General features: G+C 44.9%; 1 protein-coding gene across 2 annotated transcripts in view; it reads right to left on the minus strand.

The window, feature by feature from the left end:
* Nucleotides 1-17,099, minus strand: part of ORC5 (origin recognition complex subunit 5) — a 68,225-nt gene that overhangs the window by 41,397 nt on the left and 9,729 nt on the right. For both annotated transcript variants that reach the window (XM_040354389.1, XM_040354390.1), the window contains exons 3-6: nt 15,582-15,674; nt 12,675-12,878; nt 12,039-12,113; nt 4,295-4,406 (exon numbers count right to left, since the gene is read on the minus strand). In XM_040354389.1, the coding sequence (XP_040210323.1) occupies nt 4,295-4,406; nt 12,039-12,113; nt 12,675-12,878; nt 15,582-15,674 (484 nt within the window). The remainder of the gene's footprint in view (nt 1-4,294; nt 4,407-12,038; nt 12,114-12,674; nt 12,879-15,581; nt 15,675-17,099) is intronic.

Raw genomic sequence — 17,099 nt, forward strand, 5'->3', positions numbered from 1 at the left:
ATCTTTAGGTATGTATTTACCATCTTTAGGTCCAAAATTGGCCTGACATCTCCATTGGACTTCGGGATGATAAATAGGTTGGAGTAGAAACCTAGCCCCTGTTCCAGGACTGGTACCTCTACTATTACTTCCTGGGAAAGTAGATGATTTAATGCCGACATTAATGCGGCTCCTTTCTCCGGATCGTTTGGAATCCTCGACTCCTGGAGATGAAGAGGAGGAAACCTTAGGAAATCTAATTTGTAGCCCGTGGCCACGGAAGACCGTACCCACTCGTCGGGAATGCTGGCTTCCCAAATCTCTGAAAAGAGTCGCAGCCTTCCCCCCACCTTCGTGGGTGGGGGCGCCCCTTCATAAGGTCGGCTTGGGGGCTGGTTTTGCTGGTTTGCGAAACCACTGCTTTCTGCCTCTAGCAGCCTGTCCTTGTGATTTGCTGTTGAAGCCGAAGTTTGCTTTCGCAGGAGGCAGTCGATACTGTTTGGCATTAGAGGGCCCCTGCCCAGGGGAGTACTGTCGTTTAAACGCAGGCCCCTGAAACTTCCTCTTAGTTGGCAAGAGAGTACTTTTGCCATTTGAAATGGTTTGAATGTATTTATCTAGGTCTTCTCCGAAGAGTCGTCCTCCATGGAAGGGGAACCCTACCAGGAGCTTCTTGCATGGGGGCTCGGCCTCCCAGTTTTTTAACCATAAAAGTCTTCTCATATGGATAAGGGATAACGATAAACGTGACGCTTGCTGGATAGAATCCTTAATTGCGTCTACTGTAAAACATATGGCCCTAGGGACATCCGAAAATTCTTCTGCCTGCTGGGCAGGAATAAGTTTAAGCATCTGCTTAACTTGATCCGATAATGCTTGAGCAACCCCAATCGCAGCCACAGCTGGCTGTACTACTGCCCCTGCAGTAGTGAAGGAGTTCTTAAGTAGTGCTTCCAAGCGTTTATCAACTGGATCCTTGAATACCTGTATGTTTTCTACAGGGCATGTTAATGATTTGTTAATACATGAGATGGCTGCGTCCACTGCAGGAGTAGCCCATTTCTTGGAAAATTTATCTTCCATAGGATATAGGGCAGAGAATTTTTTAGGTGGTAAGAAGATTTTATCTGGCTTGTTCCAATCTTGGAACAAAACTCCCTCTAGTAGAGGGTGGATCGGAAATACTGCATTGCTTTGAGGCGCCCTCAGTGAGCCCAAAGCTGAAACTGTAGATACCTGGAGATCTGGTACTGGCAAGTTGAATGCATTATGGACCAAGTCCGTTAAGGCTTGAATCCACCAGCTCTCCCCTTGGGAGACTGCTCCAGACTCCTCTGTATCTGGATCTTCGATCCCTGAACCTACTTGGTCCTTGTCCAAGAGGTCGTCCAATTCCCCTGAGGAAAGGACCTCCTCTTCTGAGGGTCCACGCTCGGGCGACGGAGATCTAATCCGTTTACTGCCCCGCATAGCTGTGGCTATCATTTTTCCCATTCTTTTCTCCATCTCCTTTAAAGAGGTGAGTAATACCTCGTCTGTGACTATCTTAGGGTTGGACTGACCTGCGCCAGCTCCAGCCCCAGATCCCGATGGCCCCAAGGTTCCCTGTGGGGAAAGTAGCGGCATAACTTTGTCCGAGACCTCAGACTCTCTGGGGGAATCCCCACCTCTTGTACCCTCTGACCCGGATGCCATGGTACACTACCGAGGTACACCTGCTAGTTTATTGGTACTTGGAACTATAAATAGTTAATTGCCCAAACACCTGTTTGGGGGATAAAAAAATGCTTCCTCTCCCCTAGATGACTTTTTTTTTTTTTTTTTCAATCTTTTCCTTTTTTTTTTTTTTGTTTCAAATCCAGGAAAGAAAAATCATTCTGTCCCCCTGAGTAGTATTGCAAGAAAAACTATGAGATGGAAAGAAACAGCCTATTTCTAGGCTTGAAAACAGTCTTCTGAAGACTGCAATATTCTTTTTGGCCACTGCGTGTCCCCGGCGCCCTGTGCTGCCGCTCTGGTCTTTCCTCCCCAGTTCCAATGTATCGAATGCTGTTTGGAACGAAAAGGAAGGGCCGCCCCTTCCTTAAACCACTGACCCGCCCTTCCCCCCTCAGCTAAACGGCGCGAATTGCGCCTATACACGTGAACGCGCCCGCCGATAGGGGGGGGGGGTTGGGGGGAAGGGAGCCTCTCTGCTCCACTGGAACCACGAGGAGGTCAGCGTTTTGCCTGCTTTGCAGGCTCTGAGGAGGAAGACTGATGGAGCATCGCCTAGAGGTTTGCAGGTAAGCATAGCTCTCTGACACACACATACACTTTATATTACACAGGCCCTACTCAAATGCTTTTCCAACACTACAAGGGAGGTCACTTCTTATGGGGAAAAAATACACATAGAGCCATCCTATCATTAAGATATGTGACTAGTTTGCCAGATGCAGCGCATAACTTTAGGCATGTCCCCTGTGACCCCCCAGAAAAAACCTGCTAAGAACCAAGTTCCGCAAGTTTTCCCCTCACTTACCTGCTCCATGCCGCAGGACTTTGCCAAGCAAGAGGCCCAATCTTCCCCCATCTCCGTGGGGATGTCTAGACCTTCAGGCCCTGGGTTCCTATGAAGGATCCACTGTCCTGGGCCCATATAGCACTCTGGAAACAGAAACATTAGGCACCCAAAGGTTTCTAAGTTCTGGGCCCAGGGTCCAGCTCTCTAAAAAGAAAAGCATTATGGGCTATACCCCAAGGGTTTGGGGCCCGGTTACTGACCACTTTAGCGCTGAGGCCTTTGGACAGAACCGGTAGCTCACCTAATCCCAAGGATGCGGAGGCAAGCTAAACCATGACCAACACCTAAGACACTGGCGTAAAAACTGAGGTACTCCTCCTATGGGAGGGGGTTATATAGGGAGGGGCATTTCCTGTTTGAGATTGCCAGTGTCAACACCTGAAGGTACTCCATATAACCCATATAGTAATGAATATGCCGCTCTGTGTCCCGTGATGTACGAGAAAGAAAACAAATACATTTTGTGAACATCAACTGCCCTTTGACACCCAGATTCCTGTAAAAATAGCAGTGACCCCAGGCTGTGTTGCGCCTAGCCTATGCAGAGAGCAGAGCTGTGGGAGGAACCACCACTACGGGCTGCCTGCAAAAACAGGAGGGAGCCGAGACATCACCCTGCTTAAGGAGAAAGAACAGCAGTGGCTAGTTTTAATACAGGAACATTTTCACACTGGATTACTGCACAGATCTAGAAGAAATACACAAAAAACACACCAAGAGTTAACTAAGAATACTCAAATGACTTGTATTCAGACAATCTTTTCTTATCCCGGAGTTCAGCTTTAGGCTACTTTTACACTGGGGCGGTGAGGGCGTCGGCGGTAAAGTGCCGCTAGTTTTAGCATCGCTTTACCGTCATTTTAGAGGGCGCTTCTTGACCGCTAGTGGGGAGCATTTAAGCCCCGTTAGCAGCCGAAGAAGGGGTTAATAGCACCAGTGTAGTGGCACTTCGGCAGCTGTTCCCATTAATTTCAATGGGCAGGGGCGTTTTAGGATTGGTGTATACACCGCTCCTAAACCGCCCCAAAGATGCTGCTTGCAGAACTTTTTTTTTTTTTTTTTAACGTCCCGCAAGTGCATCGCTCAAGTGAAAAAGCACTCGGACTTTCACACTGGAGTGACAGTAGAGGTGCTATTTTTAGCACTAAAACGCCTGTAAAACTCCTCAGTGTGAAAGTGGCCTTAAAGTAAAATTAAAGTCTGCAGATACTCCACTGCAGCAACATGGTGCCGACATCATCTCCCAGGCATGGGATTTTTGGCTGCCTTGTTTGGCTAGGAGGGAATGATGCAACTCCTGCACATGCGCACAGGAGTTCAGTAATTCCAGCACCGAGGCATGCGGAGAACTTTTTTGTTGTGAACAAGCAGAGAAGCTTGTTTTATAGCATGTCTCTTCTGCAAGATGCAACTTTACTGTAGTTTTAGGTTCTCACATTTTTCTACAACATGTGCTGCTGGGTGAGACTCCAGCTTCTTGTGCCGTACATCTTATGTGAGCCAACAAGCACTGAGAACATCTGGTCATTAAATTTACATGTATGTATGTCAGTATGTTCATGAGTAATGTGACTTCATGGTCCTATAAGCAACAAAAATTATTGGGCCCAGCTTAAGATACTGCTGTTTTCCTGCACTTCTCGATTTCATGCTAGCTGTGAGGAGATGGGAAATAAAAGGGCAGATTTGTGTTGTGTCACAAAGTACAAAAGGATGCTTACAATAACAAATAAATAAGGCAGAAAATACCTTTGCTGTAGTCAGTAAAGTATATAGTTATGGGCTCAAAGCATCCAGTGTTTGGTCGGAAGGTTTCCCAAACGATTTCAGTCAGGAATATCACTGTCACATTACTTTGTGTCTACGAAAAAAGGAGAAAGATAAAAATCACCATTTGTGAGATATTTCTCTGAAATCGCGGCCTAAATCGGGACTGACTAGTGGGAAAGAAAGCGTCATTCCCGCAGCCCAGTGTGAGGGCTCTTACCTGTCCAAGAAACCCAGAATGTCAGCACCCCATCCGATCTTCGAATCGACTCCTGAGTGCTGCTGCCTCCATTCCTGGTGAGGGAAGTTGGCAGCGAAGCCCTTCAGCTTCACTGCTGGTTCCCTACTGCGCATGCGCAAGGCACGCTGCACTTTCCAAATGGCCCGGTGTCAGTGGAAGGAGGAGGGGGCTAAACTTCTGGGAGATTGGGCCGTGGCCTTTCTACCGGAAGTGGGGAAAGGGGCCTGTAAAAAACGGGTCCCCATTCCCCCCTGAAAGGTGCCAAATGTGAAACCGGAGGGGGGAGAGGAGGCATATAAGTGGAAGTTACCGGTACACTTTTGGGTGGAACTCTGCTTTAAGCTTAACAGACAACTAGGAAAGCTATTGTTTTTGGTAGGCCAAAAGATTGTAGAATATGTAGGGCCTACCTGATCAGATAATGGCTTGTTTAACCACTTGTCGCCATTCCACGAGCGAGCGCAATCTTGAAGCGTGACATGTTGGGTATCAATTTACTCGGTGTAACACCATGAAGGAGATTTTACAGATTATAATGTGTGTGGTCAGCTGTGGGCCCCCCATAGCAGAGCAGATGTCACACCAAGAGCCAACAGACTGCGAGACATCATCCTAAAGCCTAGTACACATGGGCGGAATGTTGGGCGGCATTCTGTCAGGTGTACTGTAGCCAAGCCGGCTTCCGTCCGTGAGGCATGACTGAAAAAAATCTGCCTATCAGCTTCCGATCGGCGCTCTCAGCCAATGGCTGAACACAATAGCAGTCGGGGAAATCGCTGTACTAACATTGGATAGTTAGTACAGTGGCTCCTCTGAAGCGATCAGTACCATGCTGGGCTGAATAAAAATAAACTACTAGTGTGTACGAGGTTTGTTTTTAATGCTCAAGACCTGTCACAATCTCTTTTCTCAAAAAACAAAAAGAGAAACGTTTGTATATATAAACCTACCAAAACACATTAAAGATCTCTCGGTACATTAACGAGACTTTGAGACTTAAAAGAGAAGTACAGGTTTCATTTTAAAAACAATTATATACACACAATAAATTATATATATATACACACACACACACACACACACACACACACATACATACATACATACACATACACACACACATACATACATACATACTACACACACACACACACATATATATACATACTCACCTAGGTGGATGCAGCATTGATCCAATGCAGATTCTGTACCCCACTGCTTCTAAGACTGAGAACTGGTCTTTGATCGCTCAGATCTCAGTCTTCAGTGAGCTAAGAGCTGGTGGCTGTCAGTTACCAGCTCTCTGCTTTACCCCTCCAGCACTCTCTAGAGTGCTGGGCTGTGGAGGGGCCCGGGCTTTACCCTGCCGTCTTAAAACAGGTCACAAGAGTGCAGAACAAACTGCACCCATATGAACTACAGGAGAAATATAGCCAAAATAGCTTTGGCCATACTTCTCATTTAAAAATCTTACAACAACCTTCATTTATCCCATATGAACCACATTAGGTTTCTCAATTCAATAATTTGCAAACACTCACTCATCCATGTTTTTATGGACCTTGCTTTGTGCACTGGTCCAAATCATTTGGTGGAGGGGGGATTATGGTGGGGGGCTGTTTTTTAGGGCTTGAGCTTGGCCCCTTAGTTCCAGTGAAGGGAACTCCTAAGGTGATCCAAGATACCAAGACATTTTGGACATATTTCATGCTCCCAACTTTGTGGAAAAAGTTTGGGGATGGCCCCTTCGTGTTCCAACATGCCTGCACACCAGTGCACAAAGCAAGGTCCATAAAGACATGAATGAGCGAGTTTGGGGTGAAGGAAATTGACTGGCCTGCACAGAGTCCCGACTTGAACCCGATAGAACACCTTTGGGGTGAATTAGAGCGGAGACTGCGAGCTAGGCTCTCTCAATAAATATCAGCACCTGACCTCACAAATGCACCTCTGTCCACACTCCTAAACCTTGTGGACAGTCTGGTTGATTTACATTTTGTACATTAGTATGTATTCTTATCTTTGTACAAACGGTGGAGTAGCGCTAAAGAGTGAAAAGGCCTTCATATGCCATCTAAATCAATATGAAGGCTGAGTATGAATCCAATAAGTATCCAAAAGTGTAAACAAATTACTAAATTGAAATAAAAAACTAATAGTTCAACAATGTGTCGAATTTGAGTGTTGGCACACTGCTGCAAACGTGAAGAAAAACTCTGGGTCCAATGAGAACTATAGCTTGCTGACCCTTACCAGAATGGAAGATCCTAACGGATCTAGTCAAGCAGAAATCACTGGATCGCATATGCTGGAATGGAGCCTGTCTCTTGAAGCGATCCTCCACGGAGTCACCGATCCACCAGTAAAGCAACCAGAGAAAATAAACTAGTATGGTGTAAATCCGTGCGATAAATCAATACATAAAGAGCATCCCCCAGTGACTGGCAACAGACAGTGTGAACAAACGGAAACCACCACCAGTACACACACTGACCCTTACCAGAACCTGTGATCCATCAGGATCAATCAAAGCAGAGGGGATGAGAGCAATGTGGAGTTGTGAGACGTCCCAACCAATAGCATCAAAATCGCCAGGAAAGGTCCAAATATGTATGAGGAAGGAAAAAACTCGCATAGCGTGATACCGTAGAGATTTTAATAAAAAACGAGCAGCACACTTACAGTTCAAGTTGTATATAACAGCAAGGATAAAAAGAGCCGGCCGGCGTGTCAGAACGAATAGTCCTTAGATCGCGGTGACGTCAGCACGTCGCCTCCCAACGTTTCGTCTACACTAGACTTGGTCACGGGAACCAAGTCTAGTGTAGACGAAACGTTGGGAGGCAACGTGATTTCTGCTTGACTAGATCCGTTAGGATCTTCCATTCTGGTATGGGTCAGCAAGCTATAGTTATCATTGGACCCAGAGTTTTTCTTCACGTTTGCAGCAGTGTGCCAACACTCAAATTCGACACATTGTTGAACTATTAGTTTTTTATTTCAATTTAGTAATTTGTTTACACTTTTGGATACTTATTGGATTCATACTCAGCCTTCATATTGATTTAGATGGCATATGAAGGCCTTTTCACTCTTTAGCGCTACTCCACTGTTTGTTCATGATTTGTATGTTTGTATAACATTTTTGAGTCAGCTGCTTTATTTTTATTTTTAATTTTGTTATTGGTAAGCGCACTTTTTCACTTTTTTTATATTCTTATCTTTGTGCACAGTCTGTTTTCTTTGGCAGGGGTGGCAAACTCAAATTCATCGGGGTCGCATCAGCAGTATGGTTACCCTCAAAGGGCCGGGTGCGCTACGTATACAGTGCATGGGTCAGGATTGCGCCAAGTACACAGTGCAGGGTTCAGGATTGCCCTACGTATACAGTGCAGGGGTCAGGATTGCGCCTAAAAATTCCTCACATCTGTACTCTCTCCTACCTTCCTACCTGGCCCAGCTCTGGTGGCTCCCTCCCTTTGTATTGGGCTATAGTACCTTTTTTGGGGGGACAGGAGGAGCATTGGATATAAGTGGGGGGACAGGAGGAGCATTGGGGGGACAGAAGGAACATTGGGGGGACAGAAGGAACATTGGGGAAATTTGGGGGGACAGGAGGAGCATTGGGGGGGCAGGAGGAACATTGGGGGGGCAGGAGGAACATTGGGGATAATTAGGGGGAACATTGAGAATAAGTGGGGGCAGGAGAAACATTGGGGGAGATGGTGATGCTCTGTGTATGTGTGTAGTAGTGTACACTGTGTGACTGTACTGTGCATCTGTGTCACTGTCACGTACCACAGTTCACTTGGTCAGGATGGAAGATCCCTGGAGATGCAATTTCACTACATATGCTGGCCTGTGGGGTAGAGCAGGGGTCGCTGCACCAGTCCCACACTGGCTGCCACATCAAGGGGAAATCCTGTCCGGTGGAGGAGAAGATGATGGCCCCTGCCACCACACATGACACCCGTTTGTCCAATCATCGGGCAGCCGCTGCCAATACCTGAGCCGCACCATGGTGGCTGGAGCGCATCGAGTGACATGGGTGGAGACAGAGCGGAGGTGGAGGCGGAGACAGGGTGGAGGCCAGAGTGGCAGCCTAAGCCGAGACGAGTGGAGACACTGCGGTGAAGGCGGGGGCGGAGGCCAGAGTGGCAGCCTAAGCCCAGACGAGTGGAGACACGGCGGTGGAGATGGAGGCAGAGACAGAGCGGCATAGTAAGGGGAAGATGCCTGTGCTCAGACTGACAGGCCGCGCATGCGCTAATTTGCCGCGGGACTGAGGGACTGGGATCCCAACCTGCCTAAATGAGGAGGCTGCTGTGCGGGCCACATTACAAGGTCCGGCGGGCCCCATTTGGCCCGCGGGCCTTGTGTTTGCCACCCCTGATCTACGGTCTTTGTCTTGTGAGGGGTGCTATTAACTGTTATACTTGTTTACTTTTAGCACATATGGGGTGTTTGGTCTTATGAAGTGTTTTTATTGTGCGCATTTGGGTCATTCATTTGGGTCATTTGTTGCTATGTTGTCTGCATCTACAGAAGGCAGATGCTCCACTTCTTGGAAAACTCTTCCCTTATGGGATAAAGAATGTCAAACTTCTTCGGAGGTGAGAAACGCTTATCTGGATGTAGCCAGTCTGTGTAGATTAACTTAGTAGTGCCCCACCAACCACATAGAGCTTACGTGACCCCTGAATGCTGCCGTGTCCCAAAGGAAGAGCTGCCGCCTCTGAGATTCCTTTATGGATCCTGTGTTTGAGCGCCATCTTTCCGCTCGCAATTCCCCCCCTCCGCCCCCCCCCCCACTGCCGATAAAACGCGCCCGTGACCTAGGGCAATAATGGCGGCTGTCCAGAGAGGACAAGGGGGAGCATCCCCCTGCTTATACGGACTGTGCTCGGCCTCCTTGCCCAGTGTTTGGAGGAGAGAAGCAGTGGCGGTCCTTATGCAGAGCTCTGCAACGGAGGAAGTGTTCTTGTCCTGCCGGATCCGACACTGTATAGACCAGGGATATGCAATTAGCGGACCTCCAGCTGTTGCAGAACTACAATTCCCATGAGGCATAGCAAGACTCTGACAGCCACGAGAATGACATCCAGAGGCAGAGGCATGATGGGACTTGTAGTTTTGAAACAGCTGGAGGTCCGCTAATTGCTTATCCCTGGTATAGACTATAGAGTGTGGTGAGTAAAAACGCAGCTCTTTACTCCCTCTAGTGGCCAAAAAAGAGAAGACACCCTACTCACAATTGAAAAAAAGGTCCTTAAGATTGTTCTTAGGATTTCTTTTCCTCTTACCTTTATCCCCACCGCAGGTTTTTCTGCTGAAAAAATTCAGACAGCACCAATCTTCAACCACCTCGACGGGCTTTGTGTGCCAACCTTCAGGGATATGGGTTTCTATTTAAAGGAGACCTCTCCCCTGGGCCTTGTAAAAGACTCTTACCAGGACTTTTAGCGTATTTAGCAAAAGTGCTGGACCCTAGAGCCCAGTCCTCTGAAGAGAGACATTACAGGCAATGCCTGCCTCGTGCATGAGGCACGGATCCCATCCAGTTTCAGCGTAATTATTTGGCGTCTTGAGTTGGATCCAAAGCATAGCTCGTTTTTACCCCCAGAGGGTCTCTTTGACAGAGCTTTCCTTAGCACATCCTACACGCATCCAACACCTTTAGACACTGGTGAAAAAAATGAGGTGCTTCCCTGATGGGAGGGGTTATATGAAGGGAAACTGTCTTCAATTGGTTGTGCCAGTGTCCAATCACCGCTGGTGACCCTTAACCCATTATGTAATGAATGGCTCTGCGTCCCGTGGTGTACGAGAAAGAAATTGGGATATTTACTATAGAAAAAAGTAAAAGATAGTGTTTTTTTTTTTTAAATTGTCACTCTTCTTTTGTTTATAGCGCAAAAAAATAAATACAAAAAAAAAAAAACACGAGGTAATCAAATACCACCAAAAAAAGGTTATTTTTGTGGGAAAAACGATGCAAATTTAGTTTAGGTACAGCATCGCACGACCGTGCAAGTGTTAGTTAAAGCGACGCAGTGCCAAATTGTAAAAAGTGCTCTGGTCAGTAAGGGGGTAAAATCTTCCTGGGTTAAGACTATAATCAATCTCTTATACGGCTTCAAGCTGTAGTTGCCACATAGGGAGATGTCAATAATTTTTACCCAGTAGGCCCAGCCCAATTTTTTCATTGTATTGTGGTATACCTTGAGCTAAAATGGGGACTATTGGCCATTGAGTGTTTACAATAGGCATTACCCCACATATTGCTCTAATATTGGTTGAAAGGGTGGACAAAGTCAGAAGAGTAACAGGCAATAGATACAAAATTAATCCTGATAATATGGACTTCTAAAACCAAGCAGAATATTTCCTTTAACCATTTAAGCCCCGGACCATTTTGTTGCTAAAGGACCAGGCCACTTTTTGAAATTCAGCACTGCGTCGCTTTAACTGACAATTGTGCTGTGGCTCCCAAACAAAATGGGCATCCTTTTTTTCCCCACAAATAGAGCTTTCTTTTGGTGGTATTTTTTGCACTATAAACAAAAATAGAGCAATATTTTTTACTTTTTGCTATAACAATCCCCAACAAATATATAAAAAAAAAATTTTTTTCCTCAGTTTAGTCAGATAGGTATTCTTCTACATATCTTTGGTAGAAACAAATAAATACATAAATAAATCGCAATAAGCATTTATTGATTGGTTTGCACAAAAGTAATAGCATATACAAAATAGGGGGAAAGATTTAGGGACTTATTGTTTTTACCAATAAGGGTGGGGGATCAGCGATTTTTAGTGGGACTGTGACATTGCAGTGGACAAATCTGGCCCTAAGTGACACTTTTTGGGGACCAGGGACACAAATACAAAATAGGGGATAATTTTATGGCATTTTTTAAAATATTTTATTTACTAGTAATGGCGGCGATCAGCGATTTTTATTGTGACTGCGACATTATGGCGGACACATCGGACACCTTTGGGACCATTGTCATTTTTACAGCGATCAGTGCTATAAAAATGCACGGATTACTGTGAAAATGACACTGGCAGTGAAGGGGTTAACCTGTTAAGTGTTTCCTAGGGAGTGATTACTACTGTGTGGGGGCGTGCGATGTCACTGATCATCGTTCCCTATGACAGGGAACAGACGATCAGTGACGCTCGTACTAGGAAGAACGGGGAAAGGTTTACACTTATATCTCCCCGTTCTTCAGCTCTGTGACCCGATCGTGGGACACCGGCGGCGATCGGGTCCCGCAGGCACGGTCACAGAGCTCAGGAGCGACGGCGCTCACGTGCGACCAACGGCTGGGCTCTTAAAGGGCAACGTACCTGTACGCGATTGTGCCCAGCCGTGCCATTCTGCCAAAGTAAATCGCACAAGGCGGTCCTTAAGGGGTTAATATCACGTTGTTTTTGTTACTTATTTACACCAACTGGCTGAGAAGTGTGTGTACCTACCAGTTCCTGAAGTCTGAGGAAGGCAGGCAGAATGTTTGCCTCCATTTCCCGAAGGAGCTCAGCTTTATCCAAGACCTAAAGAAAGCAAGAAAATTATGGTAACACAAGACACTCGCACAAATAAAACATTGGGGGTCATTTACTAAAGGCAAATCCACTTGGCACTACAAGTGTAATGCAAGTGCACTTGGAAGTACAGTCACTGTAGCTCTGAGGGGGACATGCAAGGAAAATAAAATATAGCATTTTAGCTTGCACATGATTGGATGATAAAATCAGCAGAGCTTCCCCTCAGATCTACAGCGATCAGTATTGCCAGCCATACCCAACAGCAATGATCGATGAGGAAAAACCTGACGGGCTGGTTGTACATAAGTTGATCAAAAAAAGATTGACTTGGTACACAAGTCAAACCGGCTGAATATTGATCCATGTATAGGCAGGCAGGTTGTACAAACCTGCCTGCCTATACATGGATCAATATTCAGCCAGTTCCGATGGAACCGGACAAATTTCACTCTGTGTATGGCCCCCTTAATACACAGTGCCTACAAGAGACACTAAAACAGGAATAGAGGAGACAGAGGTTTATGTGAACAGATAACACTGGAACACTTCACATGTCAATATACTCACAATGTAAATGGTTTCATTCCCAAATCCTTGACTTGAAATTGCCTTCTTATACAAGCGGATGAACTCATTAAATGTGTCACATCTCTCATAGGAGGAATACTCATTGTCAGGAGCTGGGCGGTGATCGTACAGCTGATTAAGTATTTGTTCAAACAGTAACCGTAACGTGAAGCACTCCACACAATTTACAATGGCATATGGCAGCTGTAAAACAAAGATTGCACATAATTACTATGGAGTATACATTTACTGAACTCACAGGTTTCTAGCAGATGGCTTTATGGCTACTTTTAGCATGTTTCAAGATAATTTGACAAGCTATGCTTACAGTATAATGGGAAATATAAGCTATGGTCAAAATTACGTATTTCTTTTCATTCATCAACCTTTAAGCGATCCCTGAAAACTCATCTTTTCAGAGAAGCCTATCCTGCCTCCACCTAAAAAAAAATATTCTCCATCAGATCATCCTCCACAGTCATTACCTTTTATATCACTTAACCCTCCATCTTAGATTGTAAGCTCCAACGATCAGGGCCCTCCGATTCCTCTTGTATCGAATTGTTTTGTAACTGTACATTCTGCAATCATTTTGTAAAGCGCCAAGAAAACTGGGTGCCTCCATACCCTCAATGAATGCTGAATTTTTAAAGCAGAATTTCACTCTCTCAATCAACATTGACCATTTTTAATCCTCATGCTGCTAGCATTAGTAAATATGTAGAGAAGTACCGTATATACTCGAGTATAAGCCGAGTTTTTCAGCACATTTTTTGTGCTGAAAATGCCCCCCTCGGCTTATACTCAAGTCACCTTTTTGCGCCTGATCTCCCGGACTTTGGGGACCCGGTACCAGCCGTCCATAGGTCCAAACTTGGCACACATGTAGCCCCACTCTTCCTCTACAAATGTGCAAAGCTTGTTGTCCGGGGGACCTACGGCCGGGGAGCACCGATTTTTCAAAGCCGGGAACCCCTTCCACAGACTCCAATGTTAAACTGTAATTTCAGCGGTGACTTTGGGGACCCGGTACTGGCCGGTCGTAGGTCCCCTGGACCCGAAAGCACACAAGTAGCTTCATTTCTCTTCTACAAGTGTACAACGTTTGTTGTCTAAGGGACCTACAGCTAGGGAGCAATGATTTTTCAAAGTAGGGCACCCCTTCCATAGACTCCCATGTTAAAGTCAGTCTAGTCATGGGCACAGTGAGGCATGGGCAAAGTGAGGCATGTAAATGGACACCCTAGGCTTATACTTGAGTCAATAAGTTTTCCCATTTTTTTGTGGTAAAATTAGGTGCCTCGGCTTATATTTGGGTTGGCTTATACTCAAGTATATACGGCAGGGGTGTCAAACTGGCGGCCCTCCAGCTGTTGCAAAACTACAAGTCCCATGAGGCATTGCAAGGCTAACAGTTACAAGCATGACTCACACAGGCAGAGGCATGATGGGACTTGTAGTTTCAGAACAGCTGGAGGGCCGCCAGTTTGACACCCCTGATATACGGTATATAATATTTACTGATTTTAAACTCATAGGAGAACAAATGGCAACATTAAACAAATTTTATAAGATACGGGTGTGCTGGCTGCTGTTTCAACAATTGGATACCTACCGTATATAGTTCAGGTGGCATTTACATGATTGGAACTGCCTTAAGCTCAAGAAATTCTGCAACACTGGCGCCCCAATAACAATGTAGTATTGATATCTCTTACTGAATAGAATATATATTGTTAGATGGACTAGCAGCATTAGATTCGCTAACTGACGCAAAACTCCAGTTCACACTTAAAGTGGTTGTAAACCCACTATTTTGACTTTTACCTACAGGTAAGCCTATAATAAGGCTTACCTGTAGGTAAGGAGAATATCGCCTAAACCTGCACGGTTTAGGAGATATTTCCCTCGCAATGCGGGCGGCGCATGCGCAGGGGGAAATCCACGGCGATAGGACCGGCATCTGCCGGACCCTGTCGATTTTAAATCTCACGCGCGCAGGAGAGACGTCATCGCCGCTCCAGCCAATCCCAGCGCTGGAGCGGCGATACCCGGAAGACACGCCGGAGCAAGATGACATCCTGCTCGGCGTGGACCAGGTAAGTGGTGTTCACCTCGTTCCGAGGTAAGTATTTCATAATCGGCTAGTATGCGGTGCATACTAGCCGATTATGCCTTTTGCCTTGCAGGTTTAAAAAAAAAAAAAAAAAAAGTTTATGCGGTTTACAACCGCTTTAAGGAGTCACAGCAAAAATTGTTTTACTTTTAGGATGAAGGTTTTACATTAATAATAAAAGGTTGATCAATGTAAACACCCCTGCTAGTGTTAAATAGTTTCTCTCATTCCTGTAAACTGATACATCTGCAAGAGATGGGACAAATCATTACCACGGACAGGTGTGCTTACAATGAACAACTTTTTATTTATTCATGTAAAACCTTTCCTCCAGAAGAAAAAAATAAATAAAATAAATAAAATAAAACTAAATGATGCAACTGCTTATAAAGTGCTGGAATTTCCCCCAATTTGTTAGTGTATCTACATCTGCTAGTACATCCAACACTCCATCCCCCCAAGATTGACAATGCTGCTGTCCAAACATGTCCCTTGTGCTCATTCATCCGGAGTGGAGGAACTCCAACATAGGAGGCGTGTTATTGGCCAGACTACCAGGTAAAAAACAGAAGGAAAAAAGCTGAAAAAAAAAAAAAAGTATACAGCCACCATATCGAATGGATTGTTAGGTTGCAATATATTTTTGGTTTTGGGTTTATTAAAGCTTTAACATTTTCAGAATGAAGTTAGCGATGACAGCCCCTGTATGTCTCACAGAACAGATTTCTTTTAAAAATTGTACACACACTCACGTACTAGGGATCACAATGGTGTGGGTGTTTTAGTCTTACCTCTAGAGTGCTCAGCACTGTCTTCACAATGTAGGTTTTCCCGGTGCCGGTGTGACCGTAGATGAAGATGGATGGAAAGCTTAGATGAGGACGCTGAAATGAAGGTACAATATTGACTAGAATACATTTTAGAGCCAAGTTAAGGGAAGGGCTGTAGAGGAGGACAAACATATTCAGTGTGTAAGGCAGTACATCCAAATAAAGTGAACCTGTGATTTGCTCAGGAAAGGCAACAGATTCACTTATTTCCAAACATATACCTTTGCTTCATATTCCTACCATTCAGCCTCCAGAAGCATCGAAAAACTCTGCAAGCAAAAGCTATACACTAAAATTTGTAGATACATTTAATTAGGCAGTGACTTTCAGATCAGGTAGAAAATGAGACCCCAAGACCAATGAGCTTAAGAAGTTTACTGCTGAGAAAAGGGTTGGATTAGACACAGAATCACTGAAATCTGCCTCATTTTCCATCTGATCTGTTCACCACAAGTATTGTATACCATTTTTGACACTTTTATATTCTGTAGCACCTCATTGCATGGGAACATTTCAATAAGTGTGTGTGTGTGTGTGTGTGTGTGTGTGTGTGTGTGTGTGTGTGTGTGTGTGTGTGTATATATATATATATATATATATATATATAAAATATATATATTATATATCACACAACCTCTTTAGCCTAATATAGTAAGCTCAGAAGCACATGTTGTGTAAATGTATTATAGCTTGTATTATTACAGGACTAGACCAGGCACTGTCAAGTAGCAGTGTGCCATCTAATGTTGCCGGATTCCTACTAAATTGGTGAAATCTGAGCTTTCGGTTGCCCTTCAAGCAGCTTCTGCCTCCAAAAATGTCAATTGAATGAAGCGAATAAAAAAAAAAAAAAAAACATCTTCATAAACTTTGGCCAAAATATATTCTGCTACAGAATCCTAATACGTTTATATTAATTTGTTTGCATGAAAGTTATAGCATCTACAAACTATGGCATATATACTGGAATTGTATTTTTATATTAGTAATGGCGGCAATCTAAGACTTATAGTGGGACTGTGCAGTAGGCAATCGGACACTTTCTGGGAACGGACATCCAGCGACACTAAAATAGTGATCTCTGATAAGAATATACACGGTCACTGTACTAATGACACTGACTGGGAAGGGGTTGTGTGCCCAACAAGTGTAATATGTGTACTGTGTGCTGCTTTTTACTACACATCAATTTGTTTATTTTCCTGCTTTGCAGGGAAAATAAACAAAATCGATAATTCCCTCTGTATAGAGCCCTGCACTGGTTTATCAACACAGGGTTCTATGCTGTGATTTGACACAGATAAGCAGGTCTCGGCTATGAATCATTGGCCGGGATCAGTTGATAAAGTCCCACTGAACGCCGCATTGCTTGAACTCCCATGGTTGTCAAATCACAGGGGAGTAGGCGAGTGCCGTCCCGTAATCCAGAAACAGGCATCGACGTACTGTAATGGTACATCTCTGCCTGTTTCTGGATTT

The sequence above is a fragment of the Rana temporaria genome, chromosome 5, assembly GCF_905171775.1.
Source record: "Rana temporaria chromosome 5, aRanTem1.1, whole genome shotgun sequence".
NCBI classification, from domain to species: domain Eukaryota; kingdom Metazoa; phylum Chordata; class Amphibia; order Anura; family Ranidae; genus Rana; species Rana temporaria.